Consider the following 14,079-nt stretch of genomic DNA (forward strand, 5'->3'; position numbering starts at 1 on the left):
GAAAAATAAGTCATACTTATAAAAGTATTATAACTTAGTGGAGTATGCAGTATAGACAAGAATATGCAGTCCGTTGCTGCAATACGTCACAGCATCCGCCATATTGAATGTGGCTTATCTGCCAGTAAAATAATACAAGTAAATGGACCGAACTTTATAAAGCGTAGTTGTATACAGTATTTTAAGGTAGTGCCGTCATTTGCACATTCTGCCACACACATTAATATATTTGGGAATTAAAGAAAGTACAAACAGCAACATTTCTAACTTTTTGATGTCTCAAGACAGCTTTACAGGCACCCCATAATATTACAGGGGAGTCTTCTCCATTGTCATTATCCTGTACATATGTCTACATTTCTTGCCTTAACTTTTCTTTAATTTTACCCTTGAATATGCTAGAGTTAAGTTTCCATAGAAACGGTATTTTGTTTTGTAACATTACTTTTATATAAAGTAGATGTTAATGGTCCGAGAGATCCATCAGCCTCGTGCGGTCAGGTGAGGCAGGTGAGACAGAGCCTCCCGTGTCATCATGGAAAAATAATATATAATGATAAAATAATTTATATTGCTACCCTGTCATTTGTACTATAAAGTATATATTTTTCATTTAGCTTAACCAATTCTGATGATTTTTTTCTTCAAAATCGCTGAATTTTCACATTTTCTCATTCAAATGCTCGGAAGCGCAGCAGGTGAGGCAGCAGCGAGCCGAGCCTCACCTGGGATTGATCAACCTCTGGCTAACTGCACTGACTGCCATTCTGTGACAACATGTTCCTCCTGTCTGTATGTCGGCAATAAAATGGTTAATAAACATTTAATGTCTGAACTGATATTCCATCATTTAGCTTATGTATATAATGTTCAGTGTTTTTTGTCACCAGCTGTGTGTGTGACGTGTTTCCTGTGCTGAGCAGCATCAGACACCAGAGAACAGATTGGAGGTGAGGCAGAGCTAGCCGTGGAGCTAGCCGTGGAGCTAGCCGTGGAGCTAGCCGTGGAGCTAGCCGTGGAGCTAGCCGTGGAGCTAGCCGTGGAGCTAGCCGTGGAGCTAGCCGTGGAGCTAGCCGTGGAGCTAGCCGTGGAGCTAGCCGTGGAGCTAGCCGTGGAGCTAGCCGTGGAGCTAGCCGTGGAGCTAGCCGTGGAGCTAGCCGTGGAGCTAGCCGTGGAGCTAGCCGTGGAGCTAGCCGTGGAGCGATTTATTTATAGTTTTCTCCTCTTACCACAGCAATCACTTAATAATCGCAAAATAAGCATTAAGCCTAAAACCAGACTAATAATAATAATACAATAATAATGTTCTGCTCTTTGTGTGGGAAATATTTCATTGCGGTTTTTTTGTTTCGTTGTCAGTTGCTATGGCAATGAGCCTTTGCGTTGCTGCGCTAATACAGAGAGCGAGAAAAAAGAGGTTTTGAGTTGTACTTTAACGGTTTTTCCCTTTGTTGTGGAGCACAGCACGAAATTAATAAGATCTACATCTCCAAGTTAGATTAGTTAACGGATTTATTATACGGCGGCAGCGCGGCTATGGATGACTTGTAGAAGAATAGAGTTTTGCCCTCCATGTTGTCCGCATGCGCGAAATTTCGTTATGTAAACAATAACATGCAGGGGGTCTATATTTGTAAATCTGATTATGATTAAGTCAGAGCCTCACCAGCTATGAACCTCACCGCACCACTGATCAGCCTGATATGGCGTTTTTAAACCCTACTCGACCTAAATCCTTGTTATACATAAAGAAGCAGTGGCGTAAAAGGTGGTTATGCAGTGTGTGCAACGCATAGGGGCGCTGCACTAGGGGGGCGCAAAAACAATGTGGGGAATTCTTTCCTAGTCAGCATTTTATGTACGTAACAGCTGTTTGTGTATGAAATGATCAATAACAGAGGAACAGCACTGATTAGGCGCCCCTCCCCTCCTATTCAAGTAGCTTGAGCAGCGGACCTTCGAGGACGCGCTGAGGCGCGTTGTTTTTTTTTTTTTCTTTTAAATTTGTAGTAATGCCTCGACAACAGGAAGCTAAAGATGGGGAGCAGAAAAAAACTCCGGGGCACAAAACAGAAAACGGAAGAGGGAGAAGAATAAAGATGTTGGAGAGACGAATAAAAGCTTTTCAAAGTGGTTGAAAGACAGAAGGTAAGTAATGTCAGTGTATCAACAAGAGAGTTGTAAATATTCAGGTTAGCTTAAGCTATGACAGCTGGTTGTTGTCCAATACGGGACGCGATTTATTCCGTATTGCTATAAATGTCTGATAGACTCACCGATCACACACTTCTCAACAATAAGTGTAATAATAATGACCAAAACAAAACACGGGGAATATTAGGGTCAGCTAAATTGTCGTTGCGGGACCTAAATAGGACCCCACGAACTGACGCTGTTGTCATGGTTACCTAGAGACGGACACTACGCAGCCGCAGTGAGCTGCTATCAACCAGTGTCTTTTTAAAATGTCCTCCCGATAAAACACCGTCCTTAAAGTAAAACCTCTGACAGAAATACAGACGGTAGTGGGAAGACACGGGAGGAAAGCAATCACAGTGAAGTTTAATAGGAGCATTAAAATAAACGTGTTGGTGACATTCAGTGGCAACCAGTGGGTTTGATATCAGACAGAATGGATCAGGAGAGGAACCGCAGAACCTAAAGAACCAGACATCAGTCTCTTCATCCCTCAGTCATTTCCTGAGACCAAAAAATAATATAGATGGCAATTTAAAGAACAAATTATACAAATAGATTAATAGTAAATAAATAAATATTGTGAAGAGAACATTAAAAACGTTTGTTAGGATTGTATAGAAAAAATGTTGATATCTTTTATAAATAGTGTTTTGTGGTCAATATTATTTCACCATTTTATTAATGTGGGTTGCCAGTTTGGATAAGGCTTCCTATCAAGCTATAAGAATGATAGAAAACATGCTCACAACAGGAGGTTCTAGACACAGGCTAACAGAACAGGCTCTTTGGCTCACTTGTACAAGTTTATGTCCTGGGATGGGGCGGGGCGCCGGTGAGATGTTTGCATCCACCTCAAAAATTTGTAGTTGCGCCCCTGTAAAGATGTCATCAATTCTCGAATATGAGTGGTGAGGTAGTGAGTAAAATGTATAGTCCCCAGCTCTTTAATCATCTTCCTAATCTTCCTACCTATGCTGCAGTTAACAGTGGATTGTTTAGAGGTAGCTTGAGAAGGATTTAATCTTGCATTGAAGTCTCCACCAGACTACTGTACCGTGTGACTTAAAATGTCAAAAATATGTTCATAAAATGTCCACTCTGAACCTGGCAGGACATACACGTTGATAAAAGTAATTTCTTGTCAAGTCTAATCACAACTTTTTATATCTACCTTCTATGTCCTTATATTCATGGATTTTCTCAAATGTGACTCTCTGGGATATTAAGGTTTCCACCCTCCTTGTACAACCTGATTTATGTGATGCACTAAAAACCCCCGAAATATGCTTTGTATTTTTGTGAATGAATAAGGTCAGAAAGCCTTAATTTTATCACTTGCTATCAATCGATCAATCAAATTTTATTAGTATAGCACATTTCAGCATCAAGGCATTTCAAAGTGCTTTACATCAAATCAAACACAGAAACACAATGCAACATAGAATCAACAATCAAAACATGACAAGGAGCCAAGTTCCATCAGTAAATTTGTAATTGATTACGTTTCAAATACAATCCTAAACAGGTTGGTTAAGAGGATTTTAGTGGTGTTGTTGGAAAAACTCTTATTTTTCCTGGCGAACGTCCATCATGAATGCTTGATTTTTATTGGTCCAAGTTTGACGCGTCTTACGCTTTTTTGGGGTGGAGCATCAGGGAGGGATTTCTCACGATGGCGGACAACAGAAATGACACCAAAGCGCAGGAGCCAAAGAAAAAGAAGAGCCAGAGAGGTGATGAAGAAAATATCTGAGCCGGCAGGATTTTTTAAACCTCATATTGGACATGGAACAGAACCACCATCCCTCTCTGCTTCTCAAAAGTTAGCCTTGCTAACAGCGGCTCTAGAGTCCACCAGAACCTGGATCTGGGTCTCAGCTGGTGCCTGAGTGTTACAGGAAGGGCAAACTTCTTCACTAGTCGTAACGATGACCACGGATAACCGGACAGTACTGACCCTGCGCTTCAGGTAAAAACTGATGGGTTAGTGTGGGCTTACTGGGCTTAATGGGCTTACTGGGCTGAACTAGAAACAGGGAGCTGTCAAATTACGGATGTTAATTTTAAAGCATCGGAAGGAACATTTTTACAGAAAACCAGATCGACTTTTCTCCAGATGGTGGCTATAAAGCCAGCTCCAAGCAGTGAGACATCCAAACAGGCCGAGTTTGGACCCAATCGGGCCCACCTGCTGTGTTTTGTAGTTTTAACCATGTAAAAGTCGGTGATGCTTTGAAACTGGTTTCCTGACAGGAAACACGCAGCAGAACGATTTAAAGAGCAAGAAAACAATGGAAGTCACAGAAAAGTAAAACAACTGCTCTGCTCATTCAATGCGAAGTTAAAAAAGCAGAACTAGCTTTAGCCTCCAGCTAGCAGCGGCGGGAGGAAATGTCCTAGTCGTATGGCAAAGGGTCAAGAGTATAAATTAGCTCAGGTGTGTCCAGTCAAAACAATCCAGTCATCACTGAGTAAAAGTTTTGACATGTTTGGCTGTCAGAGGGGAAATACTGACCCTGACTGTCTTAGCCTGGTGGAAACAAACCTGATAATTAGAAAGAAAGATAGTTGATAAAAATTGAAAGGGAGACAGATAAAGAGAAATTAATAAAAAATAAATTTAGTACATAGAGGATGAATAGTAAACATTGTCAAGTTTTTCTTCCTTAGGAATGTTCTGTTGAATAGACATGTTCAAGATGCTCAAGTATTTCTTTACTAAATACTAAATATATCTAGTTTGTAATAATGGACTTTACATTGATTACAGTAATCCATTGTTCTGCAGTCATTTAGGAAGTTTAAAAAGAAAGCAGCGCCGCACCGATTGCAATTTTCTGTTTTTTTCTGGTTACAAAAACTAACATGCTGATTGTTTTGTGTGTCTCTGTGTTGCAAAATGTAACAATAAAAGTCACTAAGTTGTCAACATGGAGAGACGACCTGGTGGGCGGGGCTGTCCATCAGCCCCTTCTGGTGGACAGTGGCTGATTTCTGTTTCTTTGTAGGTAGATAAGGTTGGTGAATCGGATCGGTTCCACAAGTATGCCACAACCAACGCCGTCCACCCAAAGGGCAGGAAATCAGGGAGCTTATACACACACACACACACACACACACACACACACACACACACACACATATATGTGTGTGTTTAATGTGCTATAACCATGATTTAGTAGGGCCCACAATCTTGGCTCAAGCCCAGGGGCCCACATCTTCCTAAGACCGGCCCTGCACTTTATAATAGACAAACACCAGAGTTCACGTGAGATGCCTGCATGCAGCCGAGTGAACACAGTTAGCTAGTTCCTCTGTGTTCCTGGTTGTCACACAGGAAGCCAACTTGATCCTTGTTGTTATGAACTAAAACCAGCATCATAACCAATAGCAGTTGTACCACGTGGGGTCTGATATACCCCCTCCGTTACACACTAGGGTTAAGTTTACTATGCTCTGTCAGAGAGGTGAGTTTCCTGGAGGAATACTACTGTCATGGTTTTAGCAATGTTCCAGACCCACATGCAGGGATGCACTCAGGAAATCTAATAGTTCAAAGGATTTATTTATAGGACAAAATGTGAAGTTGTGATGAAGGTCCGCTGATGGCCAGGCTGGTGAGGACCGACACGATCGGTGCTCTGGAGAGAGATCGGGAAGGTGAGTATAAAGAGCAAACGTTGACTGGGACTTGTGAATTGAGCTTACTAGTGCTGGGAAATTTCCACCAGGGAGAGGTAATTTGGATGGAGGAGTCCTGGAAGTGATCTGACTCGACAGGCACTACTTACAACTTTACAGGTCATCCCTTAGCTCTGATGGCTGGGGCGCAGATGAGGGCGGGTCAGGCTCGAACCCTAAGGAGGAGAGGAGATGGTTCCTGGCAGCCAGCTGAGTCTGAATAGTCCAGAATAACTCTGTAGGTATATCCAAGACTGGTTCAAAACCGTGACCTTGGTAACCTTGGGCGAAAGAACATAAATCAAGTGAAACAGATCCAAAAGATTTCTAAAGGCTTTGAGTTACCATAAGGGTCAACACTCTGGCGTGAAGTGCAGACTGCCGGCTCCTCTTATGCTCCTAGGATCAGGGTGACAACTGTTAGGTGTGTGAACACACACCTACGGCGTGGAGCACGCGGGATGAGCTGCCAGTGACCTCTGGTGGAAGACTGGCAGCAGTACAGTGACAGAAAACCTTTGCTTTTTCTTTTTTCATTTTTCCTAATATTTTTGTCCTTTTTATTGTGTTAAGAACTCCTTTTACATTTCAGGTTGTGATTCCTAGTGATGATAATGAAGCCATGGGTTACACATCGCTGCATATTCAGAACAAGTAAAATAATTGACATCCATAAGCTACTCAAACACAAACGACTGAACAATCAAACTTGATTTACTGTCGAGCTTTGTAAATCAAGGTAACACATCCATTTAAAAACGTCCTTTCCTTTGGTCTTATTAACAACCTTAATGGTGTAATAGTTTGTGAGCAATTTTGCAGGAAAACTGTGCAACTGTGTGGTTGCTAACGCCCTCCGGTGGCGTTACCTGGTTATAGCGTTCCATTTTCTAGGAGGCCTTTCTTCCTTTTTTTTTAGTTTTCCTTGGTCCCTGACTCCAAATAAAATTGAAAGAGAAAAAATAAGGACCTGCTTCACTTCAAGATGTTTGCGTCACCGTTTTAACACATCTGGGGCATAATTATGATCCACTGTTACTCTTTTCCCTGCCAGCATTAAGCCTTTCTTTTGCCAGGCTTGTTTTAGTGCTTTATCTTTTACCTTAGATGTGGTGAACTTAACTATTTTTAAACGTGGAGGAGCTTCAGGTGGAGCCCTGGGTCCCAGAGAGCAGTGAGGTCTTTCCAATTTATTTCGGAGTTGATTCTTTATAAAGATTAGCCATACCTTCTTCGTTAGTTTCTTCTTCTCTTAACATTGACTGTCAAGACAGCATAGTGCTCCTTGATTTGGACTTGGGCATTCCGACTCACTATTAAGTGTATTTTATATCCCGCATTTGCTTAAAAAAAATCAATTTTTAAGATATGTCGGGGAAACATTTGGTTAAGCTGATGCCATCTTGCTTGCTCACCTGGAAGTCTAATTGAATCTTTTTAATATTTACTAAATCTTGGTTACTCTTCATCATGGGGCTGAACCCGCTATTACACCTAGCACTATAGCTAATATTAGCTGTCATTTCGCCGGTGGACATAAATACTGTATAGTAATATTTTAATCACAAAATGTAAACAGTAATATGTCCGTTACTTTAAAAAAAAATTTTTTTTATATATATATTGATAATAAAGGGGTTTACAAACAAGCAAAATTAACAACACAAATGAGTAATAAAACAGACAAGACAGTAATGCCAGGGTGTTACATATCAAGCACAAACAAATTGAAAAGCAAATAAATAAATGAAAAATTAACTCAGAAAGATATTAAAGTAAGAGCACAAATCCATTGTCTTAATGGCTTTTCTATTTTTTGAATATTCGAGAGATCTAATATATTGTTTGAATTCCTCTCTAAAGGCTGCAAAGCGAAGTTTCTGATTTGAAAATTTAGACTTATGTGTATGATATTTGGCAATGAATAAAATTAGATTGATAATATAAAAATGTTTAGTTTTATTAGTGGGATAAGAGAAGAATCCAAACAACACATTTATATAGTTAAGAGAAAAATCATCAAGAATTATTTGGGAAATAAATGTACAAATATCTTGTCTGAAAATATATGAGAAATTACACGACCAGAATAAACGACAGAGATTTTCTTCATGAGTCGGCAGAATGAACAGTTTGTGTCAATGTCTTTTTTGTATCGTTGCAGGAAAAATTTACAGGGATAAAAACGATGGATCATCTTAAAAGATACTTCTTTGATCTTATTAATAATCTAATATTTAGATGGAAGACAACAGATTTTCCCCAGTCCAGGTTGGAGGCAAAGTTATTCCAATAAGAGAAAACATTTGGAGCAGAGAATGTCCTTCTGGAACAAGACACCAACATCACGGCTGTTCTTTCATTTTATAGTAGAAAAACAGATTTGACCAACATCAGTGTCAGCAGGTCCAGACCCGGTGGAGTCAGAACAGAAGATACAGAAGATTTAAAAAGCATTATGACACCAGACGGGACGGCATCAAAAACAAGAGCATATTCTTTAGGAGGGATGGGGAGACCAAACTTTTCTACAAGTTCACAATAAGACATTAAGACGCCATCAGGACTGAAATCTGCTGAACTAAAATGATTCCACATTCAAACCAATTTTCCAAGAACAAAGATTTATGTTTGTACAGAATATCTCCATTGTTCCAAATATGATATCGATGGGGCGAAAAATTGTGTTTGTAAATTAGAGACCAGGAAAGAAGCATTTGTTTGTGGAAATTAGAAAACTTTATAGGGAGTTTTTCAATGTTGTAGTTGCAAAGAAGAATAAAATTAAGGCCACCAAGTTTTGAGAATAAATAGTTTGGTATAAAATTCCAGATTAAAGATGAATTTTTAATAAACTGTTTAATCCATTTTATTTTGAATGTGTTGTTTAAGGTAGAAAAATCCAGAAAATTGAGGCCACCAAGTTCCAATGAGTTCATTAAAACTGATTTTCTGATATAATGAATTCTATTTTTCTATACAAATCTGTAAAGCATTTTATCAATGATGTCAGATGTTTGTTTATTTACAGAAAGAGACAAAGCTGGATAAGTTAAACGGGAGATACCTTCTGCTTTTGATAATAAAATTCTTCCTTGAATTGATAAATCTCTTTGGAGCCAAGAATTGAGTTTCTTTTGTACATTTTCTATAATAGTAATAATAATATAATAATAATTTTCCGTTACTTGTGAAGAGTTATCTCTCGGGCCTTCATGTCAACAGTTTATCGATTTGAACAAAATATCAGGCAGTGCTGTGTCTTCTTCTGCTGTTTTGGTTTAGCCAAGTCGGAGAGACGACCACTCCAAGATGGCCGCCCAAGCAGCCAATGAGGGGCCTGCTCTTTATTAAGTCTATCCTACGCCCTGCTAATGGTAGGCGGAGCTTCATAAACCATGCCCTCCACTTCCCAGGCTTTCCTCCCAGGAAGTCTTCACCAGACTGAACACTTGGTTTTCCTCTGATTCTGAATTACTGATGCCCTCAAAGCTGCAGCAGGATCAGTTTTCAGGTTTGATTGTTGTCTTTATTTTTGTGCATTTTTTCAGTTTAATTTTTATGGAACTGAATTGTACAAGATTCATAGACTTTCTGTTGTGATTTGAGTTTCTCTGTGTGTTTATTTTGAGTTCCTGTGTCTCTGAGTCTCCATGTTTTCCTGTCTCCCCTTGATTAGTTCCCAGGTTTTTTCTCGTTCCCTGATTACCTCCTGTGTATTTAGTGTCACCTGTGTCTCTGTCGGGTCCTCGTCTCATTTTGGCGTCTGTTCTGCCATGTGTCTGGTTATTCCATTCCTGTTCTCTGTTTGCTACCTGTGTTGAGCCTCAGCTTCCGCTCAGCAGTGCTGCCAGGGATTTGGACTTGTTTTAGCATCATTGTGCTCTTTTTTGTGAATTATTCCTCATTAAAAACCTTCATTATTCATCTAACTAGTTCTTCAAGCGTCTGCCTCACCACCACCAAGTTATTTTTCCTGTCACAACAATGTGCCTGACCTTTACCCTGCAGCCACACCCTTACCTGCTCAGATTTCAGACTGTGTGTGTGTGTGTGTGTGTGTGTGTGTGCTTTAGATTTTGCTCTAATCTGTCCAGCAGTTTTCTGACTCTGGTTGCTTTTGTTGTTTCTGATTGGACTCTTCGATCATCCTCATCCAGAATTAGTTAATGTGATAAAGTTAATTAATTCTGCCAACAGGAAACGAGGTTTAATTATTTTCTCCCTGACATCTGTTCTTCTGTGTTTACAGTTTTAGAGGTGATGATGATGATGCTCTGAGCTGCTGTCCAATCAGAGAACAGCTCTCAGTAACCTTTGCTCCGGTTGGACTTTGGATCTTCAGCTACAGGCAAACACAGGATCCTCGTTCTCCTGGCGTGTGATCCACAATGAAGTTCCCTTCTCCTCTTCCTCTCCTTCCTCCCATCCTGCTGCTTGGAGTCTTCTTCCCTGCAGCTGATAGTGGACACTTTCTGGCCTTTCCAGGTGAGCACAGCCACTGGCTGAACATGCGAACCATCATAGAGGAGCTTGTGAGGAGAAACCACAAGGTGACCGTCCTGGTGCCGGATGCTTCGCCGTCAGTCAACTATAACAGCAGTCGAGACGCCGCCAAGTTCAACTTCTTGGTCTTCAAGGTAACAACATCCAACCAATGACTGTCCGTCTATCAGTATCATTGTTAAACATTACCTAGAGTACTTGTAAGTGGTTCCACTCCTGACTCTTGAGCTCACTGACAGTTCATCGTCTTGATCAATAACTGATCAGCTCCTTGTGTTTCTGTTCTCAGGTTCCATTCAGTAGATCAGATATGAACAACATTATGCAGGATTTTATTCAGTTCTCCATGTACAAGGCCCATAACTCCTCCCTGCTGGATCGATTTCTGGTGCCACTGACAATCATGGGGAAGTTTTCCCAAATTGGGAAGCAGCAGTGTGAGGCCATGCTGAAAAACCAGCAGTTGATGGCGACCCTGCGTGACGCTGCCTTTGATGTGGTCATCCTGGACCCAATGGTGGTGTGTGGCGATCTGGTGGCCGATGTGCTCGGTGTGCCTCTGGTCCTTTCGCTGCGGTTCTCATTCGGCAGCACTTTGGAGCGTCACTGCGGCCAAGCGCCGATGCCAGCATCCTTCATCCCTGCATCTCCACTGCCGTACAGCGACCACATGACTTTTGGGGAACGGCTAGTCAACATGCTGACCTACACAGGGATGTCTGTGTTGAGCGAACTGTCCTGGAAAATGACACTTGATTCTTTCTACACTGAGATCAAAGGTTGGTGCTGATCATCATTTAAATCCATCATATGAAGCCCCAAAAAGAGACCATGAACCCGCCGCAGGCTAAGGACCAGGGTGGAGACATCCGCTCCATCAGAGCTCTGAGTTTTATTCTATAGTCCCACAGCTGCAATCTTCTTCACAGGTTGATCATCACTCTAATGTTGAAATATGATGTTTGTTTATCTGTTCAAGTTTGTTTGGCTGGTATACATGATATAAAGACTGAGTAAGGTGTGTCTATCACACCTCATGATCAATCAAAGTTGACTTTGGTTAAAGACCAGAAAATATATTCAGACTGTCAGGGTTTGAGTTGAATTTGTGAAGTGCTTTTCCTCAAGAAAAACATCTGAGTTGTTTTTGTGTAAACAGGAAGTCCTAGCAGCTTCTGCAGCTCCTTGGGGAGGGCTGATGTCTGGCTGATCAGAACCTTCTGGGACATTGAGACGCCACGGCCAATACCTCCAAACTTTTTCTATGTGGGCGGTCTTCACTGCAGACCAGCCAATCAGCTGCCAGAGGCATGGTTCAACTTCCTGTTTCACTTACAGCTCAAAGTGATGAAATTATATTAAGCTTGTGTCACTTCCTGCAGGACCTGGAAGCCTTCATGCAGAGCTCCGGAGATGCTGGCGTAGTGCTTGTGACCTTTGGCTCCATGGTAACCAATCTTGCACCAGACAGAGCTAATGTCATTGCCTCTGCTTTGGGACGATTACCACAGAAGGTCAGAGACTCCACCCACTCACTTCCTGTGACTGTTTCTTCTCACCACTTAACCACTTTTGTCATGTGACATCTTTCAGGTAATTTGGCGATATCGTGGCAAAACCCCGGCAACTCTGTCACCAAATACAAAGCTTTATGATTGGATCCCTCAGAATGACTTGCTTGGTACAACTTCCTGTCTCTGCTTTTCAAACTAAAAGTCTGCTCTCTTTTCATCTTCCTGTTAGAGCTTTGCAAAGTAAAACTATGAATTTGTCACCTGGTAGTAAATTAGCGGCAGCTTTTTCAAAAACAAAACCTTCACAATAAGAGCTTTGTGACCTTCAGGACACCAACTGACCCGTGCCTTTGTGACTCACGGCGGGACCAACGGTTTATACGAGGCATTGTTTCATGGTGTTCCAGTGGTCGGCATCCCGCTGTTTGGTGATCAGCCAGACAATCTGGCCCGTCTGAGTCGCCGCGGCGCTGCTGTCGTCCTCCACTTCAACTACATGACAGTGGATGAGCTGGAGCAGGCGCTGCATGCTGTCATTAATGAACCCCGGTGAGGGTAATTGTCATGAGTTGCAGTTAGAGATGGTAAGGCAGACGTGGTTGGACCCAGATTAAAATGATGGTTTTAATGAGGAAGTTTATAGAATTCCAGGCCATAGAGGGGAGCGATGACACAAGGTAAACGCAGACACTGGTAACGCTGATGGTTACTAAACAAAAGCACAACATGACAAAAATCTGACAGGGAGCAAGAAACACAGGTGGGATTAAATACACAGGGGAGGTAATCAGGAAACACGAGACACAGCTGGGAGCAATCAGGGGCAGGAGACGGCACAAGAACCAAAGTAACAGAATAAAACAAAATCCTCACAGTAAGGTCACTGGAAACAGGATTTTAGTTGGAAAGGAAGCTACTTTATGAATGTTGTCTCTGAAATAAATCTTTTGACCTGTTCTTGTTGCAGCATCTTCACAGTAAAAGTGTTGACTTGTTTTTCTTCCCATGATGCTCAGCTTCAGGTCCAACATGCAGCAGCTATCTTCCCTGCAGCATCAGCAGCCGGTGGCGCCGCTGAGCACAGCCGCCTTCTGGTTGGAGTTTGTGATGCGGAATGGAGGAGCTAAACACCTGAGGCTGGCATCACATGACCTGTACTGGTTCCAGTACTACAGCTTGGACACAGGAGTCACTATGCTGCTCATCATAGCTGCTGGCGCTGCCCTCTGCTGGACGGGGCTTTGCTGCATCCTGCGCCACTGCAAAGGGCGAGCACACAGACAGAAGAACGACTGACCAGCTGTTTTGAACATTATTGTTTTATCTGGATCTGTTCAGTCCAAGCAGAACACCAGATGCAGTTTTCAGGGTTTCTTCACATTTTCCTGACTGAGGTTCCTCCTGGATCATGGAGACTCTGTTTTGTAATATTTGTAATATATCCCTAAAGTGGTAACTATAATTCTGGATTAAAAGTGCTCAGTACAATACCTTTCAATGTTTTGATATGGGCAGAGCTCCAAATTTGTTCATGTTTACCCATGAAATGTTCGGGTTAATTTGGGTATGAAGCTTTTATGACATACGTACCCAGGATGTCTTAAATTTCTTATACCTATTTTTTAAATTGCAAAACGAATTATCTTGGAGATACAGATGTTTTTTTAACACTGTAAATTGTATTGATTTGGAGATGAAAATATAGATACCTTTAGAAGCAGCAGTCCCTGGAGATTAAAATCTGTCCAACCCAGCTTTGTTTTAATTTTCATGTTTGTTTCTTAGAAAGATGTGTTTCTTGTAACATTACTATGTTTATAGTCTATTTACTATTAAATCTATATTTGAATGAATATAGATTTTAGAGTGTATGGCTGCATTTTGGACTGTATTTATGTTCCAGGTCATTCATCTCTTTTGTAGTAATCTTGTACCAGATAAAAGTGCTAAATATGCACAGGAACTGCTCTGCATTGCTAATGTGGGAGGGAAACACAGAGGGACCTGACTGTCAGATAATCATCTAGTCAGGATGAGCTCCACACTAACTAAAGCACCAATGACAGAGTTGGGGACCTGAGGATCAGCCAAAGTGGGAATAACTGAAAAAGTTTAAGTGCTAGAGGCACAAACATGGTTTCTCCTGGGGATTTTCAGGGAGGCTGGACACGCTGGTGAA

At 41.4% G+C, this 14,079-nt stretch overlaps 1 protein-coding gene across 3 annotated transcripts; it reads left to right on the top strand.

The window, feature by feature from the left end:
- Positions 1 to 7,850: 7,850 nt before the first annotated feature.
- Positions 7,851 to 13,388, top strand: LOC122819230 (UDP-glucuronosyltransferase 2A2-like). Of its 3 annotated transcripts, none has more exons than XM_044095790.1 (8): positions 7,851 to 9,394; positions 10,133 to 10,520; positions 10,676 to 11,165; positions 11,546 to 11,694; positions 11,769 to 11,900; positions 11,980 to 12,067; positions 12,308 to 12,449; positions 12,917 to 13,388. In XM_044095790.1, exons 2-8 carry the CDS (start codon positions 10,272 to 10,274, stop codon positions 13,194 to 13,196), a joined length of 1,530 nt encoding a protein of 509 aa, XP_043951725.1. In that variant the 5' UTR covers positions 7,851 to 9,394; positions 10,133 to 10,271; the 3' UTR covers positions 13,197 to 13,388. The 3 variants fall into 3 exon arrangements, with proteins under 3 accessions (XP_043951725.1, XP_043951726.1, XP_043951724.1); XM_044095791.1 differs by having other exon boundaries at positions 7,852 to 9,394; positions 12,230 to 12,484; positions 12,917 to 12,965; XM_044095789.1 differs by having other exon boundaries at positions 7,854 to 9,394; positions 12,230 to 12,449.
- Positions 13,389 to 14,079: the final 691 nt, after the last annotated feature.

The sequence above is a fragment of the Gambusia affinis genome, linkage group LG17 (genome assembly GCF_019740435.1).
Source record: "Gambusia affinis linkage group LG17, SWU_Gaff_1.0, whole genome shotgun sequence".
In the NCBI taxonomy this organism is placed as follows: domain Eukaryota; kingdom Metazoa; phylum Chordata; class Actinopteri; order Cyprinodontiformes; family Poeciliidae; genus Gambusia; species Gambusia affinis.

What these genes read in the sequence shown, in the direction of transcription:
- LOC122819230 (XM_044095789.1), top strand. Translation starts at nt 10,272, where the DNA reads ATGAAGTTCCCTTCTCCTCTTCCTCTCCTTCCTCCCATCCTGCTGCTT. An exon ending in CCCTCAGAATGACTTGCTTG is followed by an intron (nt 12,068 to 12,229) that starts GTACAACTTCCT and finishes TGTGACCTTCAG; the next exon opens with GACACCAACTGACCCGTGCC. An exon ending in GCTGTCATTAATGAACCCCG is followed by an intron (nt 12,450 to 12,916) that starts GTGAGGGTAATT and finishes CATGATGCTCAG; the next exon opens with CTTCAGGTCCAACATGCAGC.